This window comes from Podarcis pityusensis (assembly GCF_964106645.2).
Source record: "Podarcis pityusensis genome assembly, chromosome: 4".
In the NCBI taxonomy this organism is placed as follows: domain Eukaryota; kingdom Metazoa; phylum Chordata; class Lepidosauria; order Squamata; family Lacertidae; genus Podarcis; species Podarcis pityusensis.
This window is the reverse complement of record NC_138027.1, coordinates 65,911,614-65,929,756: the sequence shown is the minus strand read 5'-3', so window position 1 is coordinate 65,929,756 and position 18,143 is coordinate 65,911,614. Positions and strand designations below refer to the sequence as shown.

Genomic DNA, 18,143 nt, shown 5'->3' with positions numbered 1-18,143 from the left:
TCATATAAAATGCTTCAAGGCTTGGCTGGGGCAAATCTAAGATATAGCAATGCCTAAGTGAATAAAACATGCCTTACAGCACAATCTTGCACATGTTTAGGCTCTGCCACTAGCAGAGTGATGGAGCACATGCGGACAGTCTCATGTTCAAGTCCTGACATTTCTTGGTAGGGTTGGAAAAGAGCCTTGAAGACCCACTAGTGTAGAGAACTAGGGTGACCCATGGTCTTGCTCAGTAGAAGGCAGTCTTCCTATAGCTCACTGTGTTTAATGGGCCTTACTCCATAGTGCACATCTTTAGAACACCTCCATAAACTCTTAGGATAACTTTTCTTGCCTGTCAGTTTCCCCCAATGTTGTAAACACTTACAGATCAGCACAGAAGTAGTCAAAAATCCTGGCAAGCACATAGTAACTATGGGCTATTTGGTACATTTGAACCCAAGTTTGACACTGAGTGAACATGCAGTACAACTGTCATGAATCCTGGATCTCTGTTCACTGTTTTAAAGCACGTTACAGCCATACCACATATTACAAGGGCTTTTTTTCAGCTGGAACTCAGTTCCTGCACCTTTCAAGTGGGCGCCATTGCCATTGAGAGAGAACGAGGGAGGTGTTCATGGTGAGTTCCAGCACTTCTTCTAGAAAAATAGCACTGCGTATTACGCTTTCTAAGTGAGCACTTAAAAACAAAAAGTGTGACACGGCCCCAAGGATGTCACTGCTATGTTAAGATGGTGATGCTATGGTAGTGTTTTGTTTTTGCTTTCTGGGGGCGGAGTGTGTTGCTGGGGTTTGGGGGGAGCTACACATGATTATTGATTCAGGATAGCAGTCTTGCTTTAGTAACCTTGGAAACCACCCTGGAATTCATGCTACGGAGAGAGTGAGCCAACAAATCTTTCACACAAGCACATTAGTCATTTTCAACTTGACGGTTTAAATATGTGTTCTAACGCCTATCCGTGCACTCGTCTCAAAATGCATATATGCACTTCCAGCATGCAAATTTAGCAATTTGATATGCACACACGTGTCACTTTCATTTCACCTGTTCGCTACTACTTAGCCTCCAATGTCTCTAGAATGAAAAACGAAACAAAAAAAACTGTAAATGGTGAAAGCAGATGCTGCAAACAAGCAACACAAGCAGACACAAAATAACGTGAAATGTTTTCGCTGCTCAATACCAGCAATTAAGGTCTCATATGGATGAAAGATGTGAGCTACTACCTCCCAACTAAGTTATAAAACCACCACTAATGCCTTCCTTTTTCAAATGATTTCTAAAAATATGAGATGGGGCGGGCTGGGCTTTATGTGTATTTTAAGGATAGAGGAGTTGACAAGTGTCTTTTGAACATGCCTCAAATGCATTAAGTGACAGGGCATCCTTCCTTTCCCTTCTCTTTCCTTTCTTATTCAAGCTCAAGGTGCGGCATGTGGTTCTCTAATTCCCCATGTGATCCTCACAACACCCCTCAGGAACAGGGGAGTGGCCATTCCCTGCTTTATTTTTATTTTTATTATTATTAAGGAGCGGCTTTCTAGCAGTCATGACAGGCTGAAATATCTTGGGTTGGCTGTGGAAGCTTTCACACAGCCCCTTTGGACCCTAGCAGGAGATGCTCTCAGATTAAGCAGAGGTAGATCAAAGTGAGTGGTTCGCTGTAGCCACCAGAGAGAAATGAGCTCTCACGAGCCAGTCCCTAAAGGTGCCTGGAAGGAAATGCAGAGACAGGAGCTCACCTGCTTCATCTCGCTCTTCAGCCTAGTGATGCCACTTCGTTCCGTTTTCGTTGCTCCCGTATGACCCACTTCATGGATAGATATAGCAGGGCTTGATGTTGAAGAATCGAGAGGACGCACTTAGGGAGAGGGAAGGGAAGGAAGAAGAAAAACCATTTTGTGTTACCAAAAAATGAAACACGAACAAGAGTAATTTTAAAAATGGCACTTAGAAGAAAAGTGTATTACTGCTCCTTTCGACTCCAAATTCTTTCCCACTGAGAATATGATGGAGGAGATTTTTCATATCAAAGGGGCTTAGATTCATTAAGCTTTCGGAGGCTTCTTCACCTATATAAGGGAAAGCAATAAGGACAATGCAGTTGCTGTTGCAGGAGAGCAAGTTGTCAGTAGAACAGATCACTTAATGAACGGCTCCATTATTATTTCTCAGCTTACCAAATTAATGGCAAGCTCTGCCTTCAGCCCATATCACTTAATGAAAGGTAAGTAGCTGGTGTGATCTTTTTCAGCTGGGTACTTTTTCTGGCTTTCTCCCCTCTGACAAGCCCACATAAATTGCATTAGTACAAAACGGCTTTGTTTTACACCGAAGGGGATAAATAGCACCCTTTCTCCTCTATGTATATCACTGCAGCATTCTCACTTCTGAGTCACAGGTCTCAAGTTCATATACAGAACCACAAGGAAGATAATCGTCTATCTTAAAATATCTTCTTTCCTAGCTCCTGAAAGTGGGATGGCAGACAATGAGCCCTTGCTGTCAATCAGCTAAATGCAGTTTAACATGATTGTTTTCCTGGGGCTTTTTATACTTAAAGAATAAAAACGCATGGCATCTGGAGCAGACTTTGTTGAGCATGTGGAAGGAATGCAGGAACGAACAGCAAATCCCTGGGGGTGCTTTTAAAGAAAATGATACCTGCCCAATTAACAGACACAAAACAAAGGCAAAGTAACCAATAGAACAAACTTGGGCTACAATTCTATGCATAGTTGCCTGGGAAAAACTCCCATTGAACATAGCAGGACTGACTTCTGAGTAAACATGGATCAGATTGCAACATTTAACTCTAGCATTATACTGCAAATTCATCCTGATTTCTATTAAAACAATCCTACAGATATTCTGCTGGTGGAAGATCTTAAAACTGTAGCAACTTATTATATATTATTACTATTTTGTACATTTATTAATGAACATGGCATGAATAATACCATCTCTAGCTACTGTGCACTGTCTTCCAGCAGTGCTCTGAATCAAATCTGCTCCAGAGGGTCCCTTAGCCCTCCAGAGCCAATTTTGAAGACTTGTCACTTGCACAGCATTGAATTCCATCCTCCCTCTCTCTACCATCACCTCCGATTCCTTTTCAGAAGCGCACACACAAACTCTCTACATACCGTATTGGCCTGAATATAAGCCTCACTTTCCCCCCAAATTCCAACCGTGAAAAGTTAAAGTGCGGCTTAAATTCGCAACCTTACAAAAATAGGCTTTTATGATATCGCTGCTGAAACAGACATACGGTAAAACGGAACAGGTGTGAGTGCCTGTGGAATTTTAATATTCAGGTGCGGCTTATATTCGGGCCAATATGGTATCAATCACACCTACTGTCATCCTGCTTTGGATTCATCGACTGTAAGTGGGGCATCACTCATGGACTGTTCTACTATTGGCTTGTGGCAACAAAACTGGTCTCACCTGAACAATTCAAGCTGCGAGCAAGTTCTGTGGCCATCACTTGAATGATGAGTCCAATACGGAGCCTGAGCATCTCTGCAAATAGACTGGGCTGTGACCGGACATACATAGCCAAGTATACCATGATTTCCTGTTATGGGGGAGGAGGACAGAGGAAGGAAAAAAAAGAGCATTGGTTTTAGAGGCCTTCGTCACATTTATGAAAACTGCAACACGGTGAGAGAAACAAAGCTGTTTCTTCAAGGCTTCCTTTTGCATTACCTGAGTAAGAACCGCAATGCTGATGTCTTGACCACTGGCTTCATATATGAGTTTGCTTAGTTCCTCAGGTGGCAAAGGCCTAAAGAAAATGGACCATTGATTAAAGACTGCGAGGATGCTATATTTGCCACCAACAATCCTCTGTGGTGTTTATGTGTGTATATGTGCCATTCTCCCAGGAAAACTACCCAGTGGCTCATGAGAATGTTGTGGTGACTCCACAGATACATCCACATGGAGAAAAATGGGGGTCCTCTTCATGCGGGTTATTCCTTGATCATCTAGTCACAACCTTGCTGCTGATCCTATTCCCCCCGATTGCCTTTACTCTTAGATTCCCACTGCACCATTCCTACAGCTAAAGATTGCTAGCAAACTTGCTAAGGTCCTGCATAACATATTGTTCAGGTCCAGCCTTGCCAAACAGGACCAATGTCTCTTTTATAATTATTTAACTACATTTCTATTTGTTGTTTCTCAAAATCCTGTACAATTTACAACTAAAAAAACACACATTAAAAATACCCAGTAAATAAAGGCTGCGTTATTTATTCTAAATATATTATTTCACAATATACAAGAAGACGACAATTAGAGAAGACACAGAAAGTGTGATAAATAAGGCTATAAAGGTGATGAATGCTTACGCTGTTATTGTTTTTTCACGTGGCTCAGGTGGCAGGCCTACTGTAAGTTGCTTCTGGTGTGACAGGAGGTCTGTGCATGCCTAGCACAGGATAAAAGGAGAGAAGTGGTGAGACTGATCTCTTAATTACGCAACAACCAATACTGTTTTATTTTAAATTCAAAGATATTGCAGGAACCCATATATGCAGCAACCAGCACAGTCTTCTTTTAGATGCTGAAACATTGCTTTGCCCATTCTGTAGCACTAATTAGATAAAGAAGAGGAGAAGAAGAAGAGGAAGCGGGGGTGCAATTAGTGCCAGCACCGTCCGTTAAGAGTTTGGGTGTAATCTTCGATACCTCCCTCTCCATGGAGGCGCAGATTGCAGCTATAACAAAGGCGGCATTTTTTCATCTCCGCCAAGCTAAGCAGTTGGCTCCTTACCTCTCTCGCCCTGACCTAGCCACTGTGATCCACGCGACGGTCACCTCCAGACTGGATTATTGTAACTCGCTCTACGTGGGGCTGCCCCTGAGACTGACCCAGAAACTCCAGCGGGTGCAGAATGCCGCAGCGAGACTCCTTACGGGGTCTTCGCTGCGGGATCACATTCATCCGGTGCTATACCAGCTGCACTGGCTCCCGGTGGAGTACAGGATCAGGTTTAAGGTGCTGGTTTTAACCTTCAAAGCCCTATACGGCCTAGGACCCTCGTATCTACGGGACCGCCTCTCCTGGTATGCCCCACAGAGGAACTTACGGTCTTCAAATAAAAACATCTTGAAGGTCCCAGGCCTCAGAGAGGTTAGGCTGGCCTCAACTAGAGCCAGGGCTTTTTCGGCTGCGGCTCCAACCTGGTGGAATGTTCTGTCACAAGAGACAAGGGCCCTCCAGGACTTGACATCTTTCCGCAGGGCCTGCAAGACAGAGCTGTTCCACCAGGCCTTTGGTCAGGGCGCAGCCTGACTCCCTCCTTTGGCAATCTTTACAATACTTTAGTTTATGGTTGCCATCAATTTTGATTTTAATTAATTCTTTGATGTTTTTATAACGTTGCACTATTTTAGTGTTGTTAGCCGCCCTGAGCCCGGCTTCGGCTGGGGAGGGCGGGATATAAATAAAATTTATTATTATTATTATTATTATTAAGCACCATTTATTGTACCTGTAACAAGGACAGAGAAACTATAGCAAGGTGACTGATCAATCATCCTGCTTGCTGTCAGTCAGGAAAGATGTAGTGCCCAGTGAGGACATTTTAAGGTGTTTCAGTGCACATGTGTACAGCTCTAAAAGCAAATGTCTCTCAAGATGCAGTGTGTGTGTCTATATATAATTTCCACCCGCGCTTAAAACTGTTATGACAGCCTTTATTCCATGGGTCAATTTATCTACTTATAGTAACAATAATTGCCAGCATAAAAGCAGTAGGAGAAATTCAGCAACAACAGTGCAATCAGATGCACAGCTTCACAAAAAGCAGATCTAAAATTCAGTGGATTAAAAGTGTACATATCTAAAAAGATCTGGCTTTAGGAGCTGAAGTGCAAGCTTCCTATAGCTCAGAGATGCGGGGACACACACGTAAGTCAGGGATATAGATCTGTGGCCCTGCAGATGATACTGGACTAGAGTTCCTGACCACTGGCTGGTTGAGGCTGATGGGAGTTGGAGCGCAGGAGTGTTGGGGGGGGCACTGGCTCCCCATCCTTGCTACAGTTAAACTGAGTGTATGAACCTGGATGGGAAACTGCTGGGAGTCCGCTGTAATAGTACAGCAAATGAGTTGCTCCCAACTAAGTCACGCACACAATAGGCTAAGTGAAATAAATGTACTTAAGTTAGTAGCCTAGTTCATTGATTTCAGTGGGTCTACTCTGAGTGTTACTTAGTTGGACACAACCCATCTTTTTTAGAATAAATAAAACCTAGCAACGAGTTGCAAAATGTATTGCAGGCACATTCTTCTAGCAGCAAAAGCATACGTATCCCCACACCCAAAGACAAAAAGAAGAGCAAATGGAACAGGTAAGGCCTTGGGTTGATTAACATTTTATGGCCTTTTAAATGTGTTTGTGGGAGATGGGGTATTTGTTTGTTTTTGTTCTATTATGTATTTTGTATTCTCATTTCATGTATTTTTTATGCCCTGTGATCTTTGGATGAAGTGCCCTTCATACAAATTTAGTAAACAAATAAATGATATATACTTGTTCCGCACCTCAGCTAGGACTTCCACTCTTTTTTGCAGTATGCCAGAGATATAGCGGATCAGCCCCCATTCTTGGTTCAGGCCTGCTTTGCTGTAGAGCTCATTGAGAAGACAATGAACTGTGATTCCACACTGGCCATAGAGACATGTTTCCCAGTCAAGGCCTCTTAAAATACAAAACAGAAATGGTTAGATGTACTTATAAACTAATACATAGCTATTACACACACACACACACACAGAGAGAGAGAGAGAGAGAGAGAGAGAGAGAGAGGACATTTTCATTGCAGAAATAAGGGAAATAGCTGAAAGTGTGTAGAACTTGCAAGAACTCTATATTAGACTGGAGTTCTAAAGTGATGCTTCATCATTTTGAATCTAATGATCCTGGATCCCTCCATGATGGGAGAAAGGTGAAACATAAATGTAAGACATTGTTTAATTTTATTACATTTATGTCTCTCCTTACTTCCTTCATGGAATCAAAGGTGGCATATGCTTGGTTCCCAAGTGATCTCCCACCCAGACACTGCCAAACTCAGACCTGGATAGCTTCAGCAACATAGTAGCCTCATGTGCCTTCATAACTTTCTTAAGCAGAAATATATAGCAGTCAAGCCATGTACAGCATATAACTGGAACTCCACAGCAGCAGAATAATAAAAACCGAGAGAATGTGATAACATACAATGATTATTCAGCCAGCTAACAAGCAATGAAGCAAAAATTAAAAATAGATATTATGGCATCATGATTCCCACTTATTTCTACAAAGATGCCCTTCAAGCTTCTGATCAAATTCCAAGCAAGTACAGAAGCCTATACTTTTCCTGACTATGATATTTAAGTCATCCTACAAACATATGCAAGATATGTTAACAAGAGTAATCATCAAGTTCCTTAATTTTTAAAGTACTTTTGTTATGTGTGTGTTTTTTGGTAGCCTGTATTTTTTAGTTTATTGCAAAATAAAATCCCATTGGCAGTGATTGTGGGAAGTTCCATCCCGAAGTTCCCCCCATTTACCGCTCAAAATAACTTTGCATGAATGTAGCATCAAGCCCTAAAATAGCCAGATACGAAAACAAGAGGCAGGTGTCCTACTGCATCTTGCACTGTGACAAGTAATAATAATAATAATATTAATAATTTATTATTTATACCCCACCCATCTGGCTGGGCCTCCCCAGCCACTCTGGGTGGCTTCCATAGAAACCAAAAATACACTAAAATATCACACGTTAAAACTTCCCTGAACAGGGCTGCCTTAAGATGTCTTCTGAATGTCAGGTAGTTGTTTATCGCTTTGACATCTGCTGGAAGGGCGTTCCACAGGGCGGGCGCCACTACCGAGAAGGCCCTCTGCCTGGTTCCCTGTAGCTTTGCTTCTCGCAATGAGGGAACCGCCAGAAGGCCCTCAGCGCTGGACCTCAGCGTCCGGGCAGAACGATGGGGGTGGAGACGCTTCTTCAGGTATACTGGACCGAGGCCGTTTAGGGCTTTACAGGTCAGCACCAACACTTTGAATTGTGCTCGGAAACGTACTGGGAGCCAATGTAGGTCTTTCAAGACCGGTGTTATATGGTCTCGGCGGCCGCCCCCAGTCACCAGTCTAGCTGCCGCATTCTGGATTAGTTGTAGTTTCCGAGTCACCTTCAAAGGTTGCCCCACGTAGAGCGCATTGCAGTAGTCCAAGCGGGAGATAACCAGGGCATGCACCACTCTGGCGAGACAGTCCGCAGGCAGATAGGGTCTCAACCTACGTACCAGATGGAGCTGGTAAACAGCTGCCCTGGACACAGATTTGACCTGTGCCTCCATGGACAGCTGTGAGTCCAAAATGACTCCCAGGCTGCGCACCTGGTCCTTCAGGGGCACAGTTACCCCATTCAGGACCAGGGAATCCTCCACACCTGCCCGCCTCCTGTCCCCCAAAAACAGTACTTCTGTCTTGTCAGGATTCAACCTCAATCTGTTAGCCGCCATCCATCCTCCAACCGCCTCCAGACACTCACACAGGACCTTCACCGCCTTCACTGGTTCTGATTTAAAAGAGAGGTAGAGCTGGGTATTATCTGCATACTGATGAACACCCAGCCCAAACCTCCTGATGATCTCTCCCAGCGGCTGCATGTAAATGCATGGGGGAGAGGACAGAACCCTGAGGCAACCCACAAGTGAGAGCCCAGGGGTCTGAACACTCATTCCCCACCACCACTTTCTGAACACGGCCCAGGAGGAAGGAGCGGAACCACTGTATGACAGTGCCCCCAGCTCCCAGCCCCTCAAGACGGTCCAGAAGGATGTTATGGTCGATGGTGTCAAACGCCGCTGAGAGATCCAGCAGAACTAGGAAACAGCTCTCACCTTTGTCCCTAGCCCGCCGGAGATCATCAACCAGTGCGACCAAGGCAGTTTCAGTCCCATGATGAGGCCTGAATCCCGACTGGAAGGGATCCAAATGGTCCGCTTCTTCCAGGCGTGCCTGGAGTTGTTCAGCAACCACTCGCTCAATCACCTTGCCCAAGAATGGAAGATTTGAGACTGGGCGATAGTTGGCCATACTGGCCGCATCTAAAGATGGTTTTTTAAGAAGTGGTTTAATAACCGCCTCTTTCAGCGGGTCTGGGAAGGCTCCCTCACAGAGGGAAGCATTCACCACCCCACGAAGCCCATCGCCCAGTCCTTCCCGGCTAGCTTTTATAAGCCAGGATGGGCAAGGATCCAGGAGACAGGTGGTTGGCTTCACTCGTCCAAGCAGCCTGTCCACATCCTCGGAGGTAACAGATTGGAATTGATCCCACACAACTTGACTAGACAGGTCTCTAGCACTCTCCCGCCCCGGCCCTGCTCCCACGGTGGAGTCTACTTCTTCCCGAATCTGAGCGATTTTATCTGCAAAGAACTTTGCAAAATCATTGCAGGTGGTTCCGCTAAATTGTGAACCACCTGAAAAAGTCTCCTGCTGCTGTTTTCTGCAGATGCAATAGAGGCGGTGAAGAAATTCTTCTTCGCCGTTGCTATCGCCACTTGGTAGGCTCGACGTTGAGTGGAATGGTCAGCTCTGCAAACATTAATACAGAAGATCTGGCTAGAAACTAGACAGCACTTCAGACAATTTTGCGGGTGTGCTAAAAGGCAACAGAATGGGAAATGAAAACCTTGTAATAAAACATTAGGAATACATAACAGTAATCTGAAGGCTGAAACCCATGTCAGAAGCTGGAACCCTGTGGCACTCCAGATGTTGGAGTCCAACTCCCATAATCCTTGACCGTCGGCCATGCTGGCTGGGACTGACAGATGTTGGAATCATCCATCTGGAGGGCCACTTTCCCCATGCCTGCCATAAGGGAGGTCACAACTATCAGGGTCATGAACAACAATAATTCCACATAACATTAGTACAGCTGGGTGCTTTTACTTCCTAGAAATGCCACCATTTAAAAATAAACAAAATTTGCTACAAAGATACTAGGAAACTTACTTTATTAGATACAGGATGTACAATATATCTGCCTGGTCATGTAAAGTGGGGCATTCCTTTAACTGCTCTACTAATTTCACACAGTCCAAATCGCCGTGAGCATCTTTTGGCAATTGAAGAACAGCCTCCGGCTCCTATTAATCAAAGACAAACTTTAAATGACCAAAAGTCAAAAAAGGCCTGAACATGAAAGGTTGCTCTGTAACTCATTAGCTATCATTACTCCCTGGGAAACGTGAGGGGCGCATAAATGCAATTACAGTGGTACCTTGGGTTACAGATGCTTCGGGTTACAGACTCCGCTAACCCAGAAATAGTACCTCGGGTTAAGAACTTTGCTTCAGGATGAGAACAGAAATTGTGTGGCGGCGGTACGGAGGCGGCAGCAGGAGGCCCCATTAGCTAAAGTGGTACCTCAGGTTAAGAACAGTTTCAGGTTAAGAACGGACCTCCAGAATGAATTAAGTTCTTAACCCGAGGTACCACTGTACAGAATTGAGACATAGTGTTTCTGAACACTTTTTACATTTTGTTTAACTAACTTTATTCTAGGTATATGGATGAAAAGGGGGTTGGCTGGAAGTTCTAAAGTGTGTGCTTTAAAATAAAACCACCACTGGGTAACTAAATAAAAAAGAGATTCAAGCAATATTAGTTTTGTCTTTTAAAATAATATTTGCATTTAATACCCATGGGCCTTCAAACAGTAAGCAGGCTGGGCTGTATATGTGTAGGGTGACCTCCTTGCTTTGAAGCAGAAGAGAAGTGAAAATCAAAAGGGGAGGGAGTCTCTTATTCCAAAAATAAGGGGTTGCAATGTGTACTCAAGCCATGTGTCTGCTGTTTTGCATGCCCCAAATAAATGAGCTGTGCGCTGAGCAATTCTGCAGGAGCTAGAATGCAGTCCTCCTGGTCTCAGGGAATCCAGCCTGCATTCGTTGCAGTTACGAAGATTCAATTATGTACCATTAGTCCTGGTGTGGTCTGAAAGCAAAGAACTAACAGCTCTTTCGTCATGAAGCAAGGAACAAGCCTTCTGAAGGCTGCCTCTGCTTCTTGAACTGACCATTGAATTAACATCCGAGCAATAGATTACAACGCTGCAATATTTCCACTTACTTCCCACACCATACTAATGTGATTCCACCTTTTTTCAGTCACTCGTGCACTTTTTTAATACTCCTTTTTTGCAGGAACAATTTCAGTTCCATAACTATTGAAAAGCCTTCCAGAAGCTAGTAATAATCTTCCCTATGAAAAAACCTTCTGGTTTGTAGATGGTTATTCTAGTGTATTGGATTTAATCTGCTGATTTCAATGGACTGGAATGGGTTCCCATGTTGTATGAGCAGAGTTCCAATAACACAATGGGGCTTCCCCTTCCTCTCCTCCCCTGTACAGTCCCTCAAGCACCCCCCCCAAGTCTGCTCTGGAAGAAGAATGAGCAGAGGAAGAAGTCCCATTGTGCAAGGACATCACTGGATGCAACCCAATAACTTTGATTGCTGCCGCCATATTTTAATGTTCTAATGTTTCTGTAACCAATATGTTGCATTGTTAAATTAGGGCTTTATTTTGCTGTCAGCCACCTTGTACTCCTTAAGGTGGAGTACAAATGTTTTAAATAAAATAAACTGTTTCAGTGATGCACAAGTGAAACATGATATATTTGTTTTTCAGCTACTTCTATTGATTAAAACGGTAAACAAAGAGGTAGGTCATTATGCTTTCCAAATGTGAACATTGCAATGGCTTACTTCGTCCACCAGTGAATGTGGTGAGTCAACAAGGTTCAGAGATTTCCGGTGGGTGTTCAAAACCTTTGTAGGCAAAGACATCGAAACATCTGGGAAGCAAACAAACCAGGTCATTCAAGTACACAGAAGTGCTATTGTAAGAGCCCACAGTGTTTCGGATACTAAAACATTATATTAAGGACCTAGTCGTGCAGTACAAGAAAATACAGGCACAGAGAAAGATGCTTTGAGGGGGGCAATTCAGAATGTTGATTTATTTCATTAAATTTATACCCTGCCCTTTATCCCAAAAGAGTCCAGGGCAGCAGTGCTTGAGCAGGAAGTAGGGAAAGGGTTAAGTATCCTTTCCCCTCCTCTTCTCCAACTCACTTCCTTCCCAAGTAGGAAGAAAAAAACATGTAACATCCAGTTAATCTCTCTGTTTCTCCCACCTGAAATCAGCAATCGCTGTAATATGCTAACATGTTCTCATGTCTGGAGAAAGATAGTATCTTAAAATGCAGAAGTTAATGTCAGCATGCTTTGTTTAACACTGGACAGAATGCTAAGCATTAAGTGTGTATACCCTTTAAAGGCATGTTCACATTGCAGAAAATTACACTTTTTCTCCCTAGTACATCCAACTAATACTCTGTGCAATTTGCAGTTAATTATCAAGTTCTGTCCCAATTTTCACTGTATTTCTAGGTTTTAGCACCTCGCAAATGACGTACAGCACCTATTGACCCATGATGTCCCTTGGCAACAGTAATGATGATTTTAACAAATATTTCATGACATATTCCCTCCTTCAGATTTGTAAGTGTGTTTTTTCATCATTTACAATCTGATTATGCACTTATCTCATTTATTCATCAGCTCAGTGGACTAGAGAGTTCCCTGTAGCTTTCAATTTTTATTCCTGACTTTACACATGTGGTCACAATGTGATGCTTATTACTGAGAACTTTTGACAACAGAAATTGGTTGCAAATTGTCCCATTTGTACATGCCATCATAATGTCCACTTCAACTTTGGAGCTTCAGTGATGACAAGCTAATTGTCCGTTACACAGAAAATGAAACATTATTTCAAAGGAATTGTGCTATAAGGAATATTTATTGGTAACTAAAATTAGCGTGGACTAACCGTTTTAACACTATTCTTAGCTTTAGCATCAATTTAGCATTTACAGGCATTTCTTCTGTGAAAGGTTATAAAACTCAAAATGCTGTAAAAACTTACTGGGAACATCCAGACCCTTTGTCTTGGCCATGATTGACAGTATTTCTCTGGTAGAATGAGCAGCACTAAACACATAGCTTGAACCAGATGTTTTTGATATCGGAGGCAAGTGTGATTTAAGAGCAGTGCTCTGTAACATTGTGTTTATATACTGGTCCAGTTCGTCCTGGGATTCTGTCAAAACAGGTTCAAAAGGAAATCAGTTTGAAAGAGACACTGGAACTTTACTTCCTTCTGACTGACATCACCTTTTGGCATTGGAAAAACAATACAGGTAAAACAATAATAGTAAATAGTCACTAAGTCATTTGTTAAAGAAAAAGATACAATGATTAAATGTTTCAGGCCATGGCAAGGCAATGCAAGGAATTCCCCGTTTGCACAGGGGTTGCATTCTGCATCTTCATGCATGTCGGTGAGCGCATGTAAATCCACTCACCCCCCCCCCGGGCCGAAAATGGCCCTCCTGTTGGCAGTTGTGCACCAATCTCACACACCATTCACATGCACCCTGCTCATCTGCAGCTGCTACAGATGCTCACAGTATCATCTTCTATTGTTCAGGAAGAGGTTAACTTCCCAGCCCTTCCTCTGTGAAGGAATTAGGGCCAGGACAACGAATCCAACACAAATCCCAGGCTTCTCCTTTTCTCCCTTGGATCTCCATCTCTGCTCAGTCTCATTTCTTCCTCCCTGTGGCCTTCTGCAACTCCTGGTCTCTTCTCTCCCACTTCTATCAGTGTGATTCCTCCATCACTCTGGCCCTACTGTGTTGCTACACCTCCCTCTAATCACACACAGAGGAAGGGGCGGGGGGGAGGGACCTCAGAGACAAGAGAGATCCTACAATGAGACTAGGATATAAGGAAATAGCAGCATACCATGAGCCTCATCAGAAGGCTGCAAGGTAACAGTTTCGCCCGCAACAGTACAGAACAACATTTACAGCAAATTCAGTAATAAATACAATTCAACAATACATGAATATAGAATACATATTCTATATGCAAAACTTATCCCAAGCAGCTTGAAAATATGCAAACATTTAAATAACAGTGTTTGATTATTATTTTTAAATGTCCACTGTTAGTTAGATGAAACATGAACAGTACTGTCCTCAGTCAAGAAAAATGCCACCAAAAATACTCAGCCAGCTTTTGTCAGGCTGTATTTGAACAGGGTCCTCAAACACAGAGCCCAGAGAACTGGGATAGAGTTCTGTCTGAGACCATGAAGAATGACTCATAGTTACGTTCACCTATCTGTACATTTCATTTAAAACATGCTGTTAGATATCCCCCAAATACAAATTTCAAGAACAGCATGGGCAAAAAAACCTCTCCAGAAAGCCAACGATTCCTTTATGATCCGATTTAAAATATATTCCTCTGGCATTGGCTTTGAGGTGTGTTCACTTTGGCAAGTGTGTGTATAATTTGAAACATTAAAAAACCAAAACCAGTATTACCTTTGTTGCCAAAGTCTGCATAATCTAGTTCATATCCACTTTCAGGGCTGGAATAACCTTCATTGTCATCATCAAAGAGCTTCCCATCAGAATCAGGGTCCAGAAAGCTGAGGTTTGTATAGAATGAAGTGGTCAGGAAGTCTGAAAACTTGCCCAGCTTCACCCTGAAGAACAAACATCAAAGCAGCCAAAGGAGAAAAGAACATCATTTTATATGAATGCTTATTGCACTAGATATAAACGTTTTCCCACTATAATCAGCATTTGCTATATTTTTGACTATTGTTGGCACTGTGCAGAAGAGAGAAGCACAGCTCTATACAATCATAGCTAAATGGTCTCCACACTGGCAGACACTCTTTCTTTGATTACTAGATGCTATTACTAGATGCTATGGGAAACAACAGGAATAGCCATCAAGACCACACCCTGCTTGAGAGCTACTCCAAGGTATCTAACTGCCCACTTAGAGACAACACACTGGGCTAAGCCTGCAATCCGATACAGGCAACCCCCCAATTTGCACGGGACTTGCATTCCAGGTCATTGTGCATGTCAGTAGAGTATGCATAAGCCCACCTTTCCCCTGTTGCAACCTCTTCCAGTTCTGAAGAAAGGCCCACGTGTGCACAGTTGTGTGTTCTTTGAATGCATGCAATACAGCGTTTGCCTGTACACGCTTAATTGAGAGCAACTTCCATTGAATAGATGTGCAACCTGCCAAGTTTTTTGTTTTTTTTTAGTAACTCCCATGCCACAAACTTATGTGCATTTATACAAAATTGAATTCCATTAATGCAATTTGCTCTCTGGTAATGCATGCCTGGGACGCGTGTGGTGCTGTGGTCTAAACCACTGAGCCTAGGACTTGCCGATCAGAAGGTCAGTGGTTCGAATCCCTGCGACGGGGTGAGCTCCCGTTGCTCGGTCCCTGCTCCTGCCAACCTAGCAGTTTGAAAGCATGTCAAAGTGCAAGTAGATAAATTGGTACCGCTCCAGTGGGAAGGTAAACGGCGTTTCCGTGCGCTGCTCTGGTTTGCCAGAAGTGGCTTAGTCATGCTGGCCACATGACCTGGAAGCTGTATGCCAGCTCCCTCGGCCAATAAAGCGAGATGAGCGCCGCAACTGGACCTAATAAAGCGAGAGTCGGCCACGACTGGACCTAATGGTCAGGGGTCCCTTTACCTTTAATGTGCATGCTACTTTTCCTGCCCTCAGAACAGCATACAAAACAAACATGATTAACGCACAAGTCTACAATGACAAATGACTCGGGAAGTACGATGACAACCTCCAGCTCAAAAGAGACTAGTGGGGGCAAACCTATGAAACACTAGACAGAGAACACAATAGTCTGGTGACATGTTTTTGTCAAAGCCAGAGAAAGAGAAATATCCTCAGGCGTCAACGGGATTGTGGCACCTACCTGGCCCCTCCAAAGTAGCCATCCCCAAGTTTTCTTACTGTGGCAAGAATTGCTGGATCAATGTCAGACCCATCATTGGCTAAAAGGGAGGAAAACAAAACATGCATCTTGGTACTAGGTTCCTTTATCAACTCATTTTAAAAATAAGTTAGCATATCCGATGTGGAATACTTTTAAAAAATAAAATAACCGAAAGAAAAAATGGAAAAAAACTAGCAACTCCTAAAGTGTATTGCTGACTGGTTTGAGTTTCCCTTTCGTAAGATGGGGAGGGGGAGAAATCTCGACTATAGGCATTTTAACTCAGTCCTACTGAGTTCCAATGTGACCATATACTGGCATTCTGTTTTACTACCACTTCACTTATTAAATCTGTTTGGGAACAAAGGAAGCTGACTTATACCAGACCAGTGGACTATCTAGCCAGGCATCATTCTACACAGACAAGCAGCGGGTTTCAGAAAGCCGTATTTTTCCAGACCCACCTGGCAATGTCAGGGTTGAACCTAGAACCTCTTGCATATAAAGGAGGTGGTCTCCCATTTTGGTGCTATGCTCACAGAGTACTTGTTCACTATATGAACTGTATATTTTTATCTTCACTCTAATCTGGTGTACCCCTATGAAGAGCAGGGTAAGGATACACAAAGATGTCTCAGTATCTATTTCCATAAGTGGGGAACACGGTTGCTAGGGAACTCCAGCTCAAAGAGGCTGCTGCTGTTTGCAGCGTCAAATCTAAGGTCATGGATGAGAGGAAAGCACTTGAGAGTGAAACAAAATAATAATAGTAATACTAATTTTGGAACTTAAATACACACTCCACAGCTTCAAATTGCCCCCATGTTTTATTTTTTAAAAAAGCCAGATTAATGTAAAATTTTATCCTGAAAAGTGGTCTTGCATATTCAGAAAGTCATTTGTTTCTCTATTGGACAGAATCTATTCCTGCCTCTTATTTATCATCCAGTATGGAATGTAAAATAAACAAATAACAAAAAAGCTTCTATTGCAAATGGCATGAACATTCAGAAAAAGCTGGGTCCAACCATAATATGCAAGGTCATATGATAAAGGTCACATGTTACTGACTGAGCATTGTATTGGTTATTGGGAAAGTGAGGGTTGGTCTTCCTGTAATCCTCCAACATGAAGTGAGATAAGCCAACTCTGTTCGTAGCATCTCCACAATCATCCGATTGTCTAAAGCCAAATAGAAGTGATGCTGATCTATAAACTGGAAGGAAAAACAAATTGAAGACAAGTGCTTATAGATTTCTTTCTCGGCAAAAGCTTTGTTAGCATTAGTTCTATGGAAGCCCATCACAACCCAGGGATGAGGGACCCCATGACTTCACCTGCAGCTCTCCCCATCCTTGATGGGGAGATGTTCTCTAGCTACCTCAGGAAGATCCCCATCCCTATGTGCTCACTTCTGGCATGTGTAATTAGCAAGACTAGTTTTCTCTTTTTGGAAAGCCAATGAGCTTATCAGTATTCCTATTTTATTTCATTTCAGTGTGTAAATGGCTGGAATGAATTTGGTACAAGTTTTAGCCTACATAACGTCAAGAAGGGATATGTAAATAAGCAAAGCGTTTCACTAGCAATTGGGAAACAGGAAGCTTTCCAAGCTCACCTGTGGGGTAAAAGTAAATATTTGATTTCTTATAACATAGAGCTTAGATGTTCCCAGGACACCAATATGTCGGTAAGGTCTTCCACTCAGCTTCATGCTCTTGTTGCGGCCTGGAAGGACAAAAGAATACAGCTAACATTTACTTGCTCTTATACTGTATACAACACAAATTAGTCTTAAACATTTTGCTGTCGGAAGCAAAATATAAAAATCACGAACATTTTCCTTATATTCCAAAAGGCTTTAAGGCTTGTTCTTTTGCAAAGCAAGTAGTGCACTGCTTCAGCATGAAATTTCGTGGAAAGGCACTGCCTAATTCATGAAATCAGTACAGTGGTACCTCTAGTTACGTACTTAATTCATTCCGGAGGTCTGTTCTTAACCTGAAACTGTTCTTAACTAGAGGCGTGCTTTTGCTAATGGGGCCTCTTGCTGCCGCTGCGCCGCCGGCATACAATTTCCATTCTCATCCTGGGGCAATGTTCTAATCTTGAGGTAACTGTTCCAGGTTAGCGGAGTTTGTAACCTGAGGCGTTTGTAACTCAAGGTACCACTGTAGTACCCTTTTGAGTGGAATTAG

General features: G+C 43.0%; 1 protein-coding gene across 3 annotated transcripts in view; it reads right to left on the bottom strand.

Annotated features, from left to right (window-relative positions):
* Positions 1-18,143, bottom strand: part of PHKA2 (phosphorylase kinase regulatory subunit alpha 2) — a 54,742-nt gene that overhangs the window by 13,098 nt on the left and 23,501 nt on the right. For 2 of the 3 annotated variants that reach the window (XM_081001588.1, XM_081001589.1), the window contains exons 16-28: positions 17,564-17,673; positions 17,017-17,161; positions 15,925-16,003; positions 14,499-14,662; positions 13,031-13,204; positions 11,806-11,894; positions 10,049-10,182; positions 6,571-6,727; positions 4,369-4,448; positions 3,722-3,800; positions 3,461-3,590; positions 1,981-2,082; positions 1,753-1,871 (exon numbers count right to left, since the gene is read on the bottom strand). In XM_081001588.1, coding sequence (XP_080857714.1) covers positions 1,753-1,871; positions 1,981-2,082; positions 3,461-3,590; positions 3,722-3,800; positions 4,369-4,448; positions 6,571-6,727; positions 10,049-10,182; positions 11,806-11,894; positions 13,031-13,204; positions 14,499-14,662; positions 15,925-16,003; positions 17,017-17,161; positions 17,564-17,673 — 1,562 coding nt within the window. Of the gene's footprint in view, positions 1-1,054; positions 1,085-1,752; positions 1,872-1,980; positions 2,083-3,460; positions 3,591-3,721; positions 3,801-4,368; positions 4,449-6,570; positions 6,728-10,048; positions 10,183-11,805; positions 11,895-13,030; positions 13,205-14,498; positions 14,663-15,924; positions 16,004-17,016; positions 17,162-17,563; positions 17,674-18,143 lie in introns of all 3 variants that reach the window. The other variant, XM_081001587.1, reaches the window with a different exon arrangement.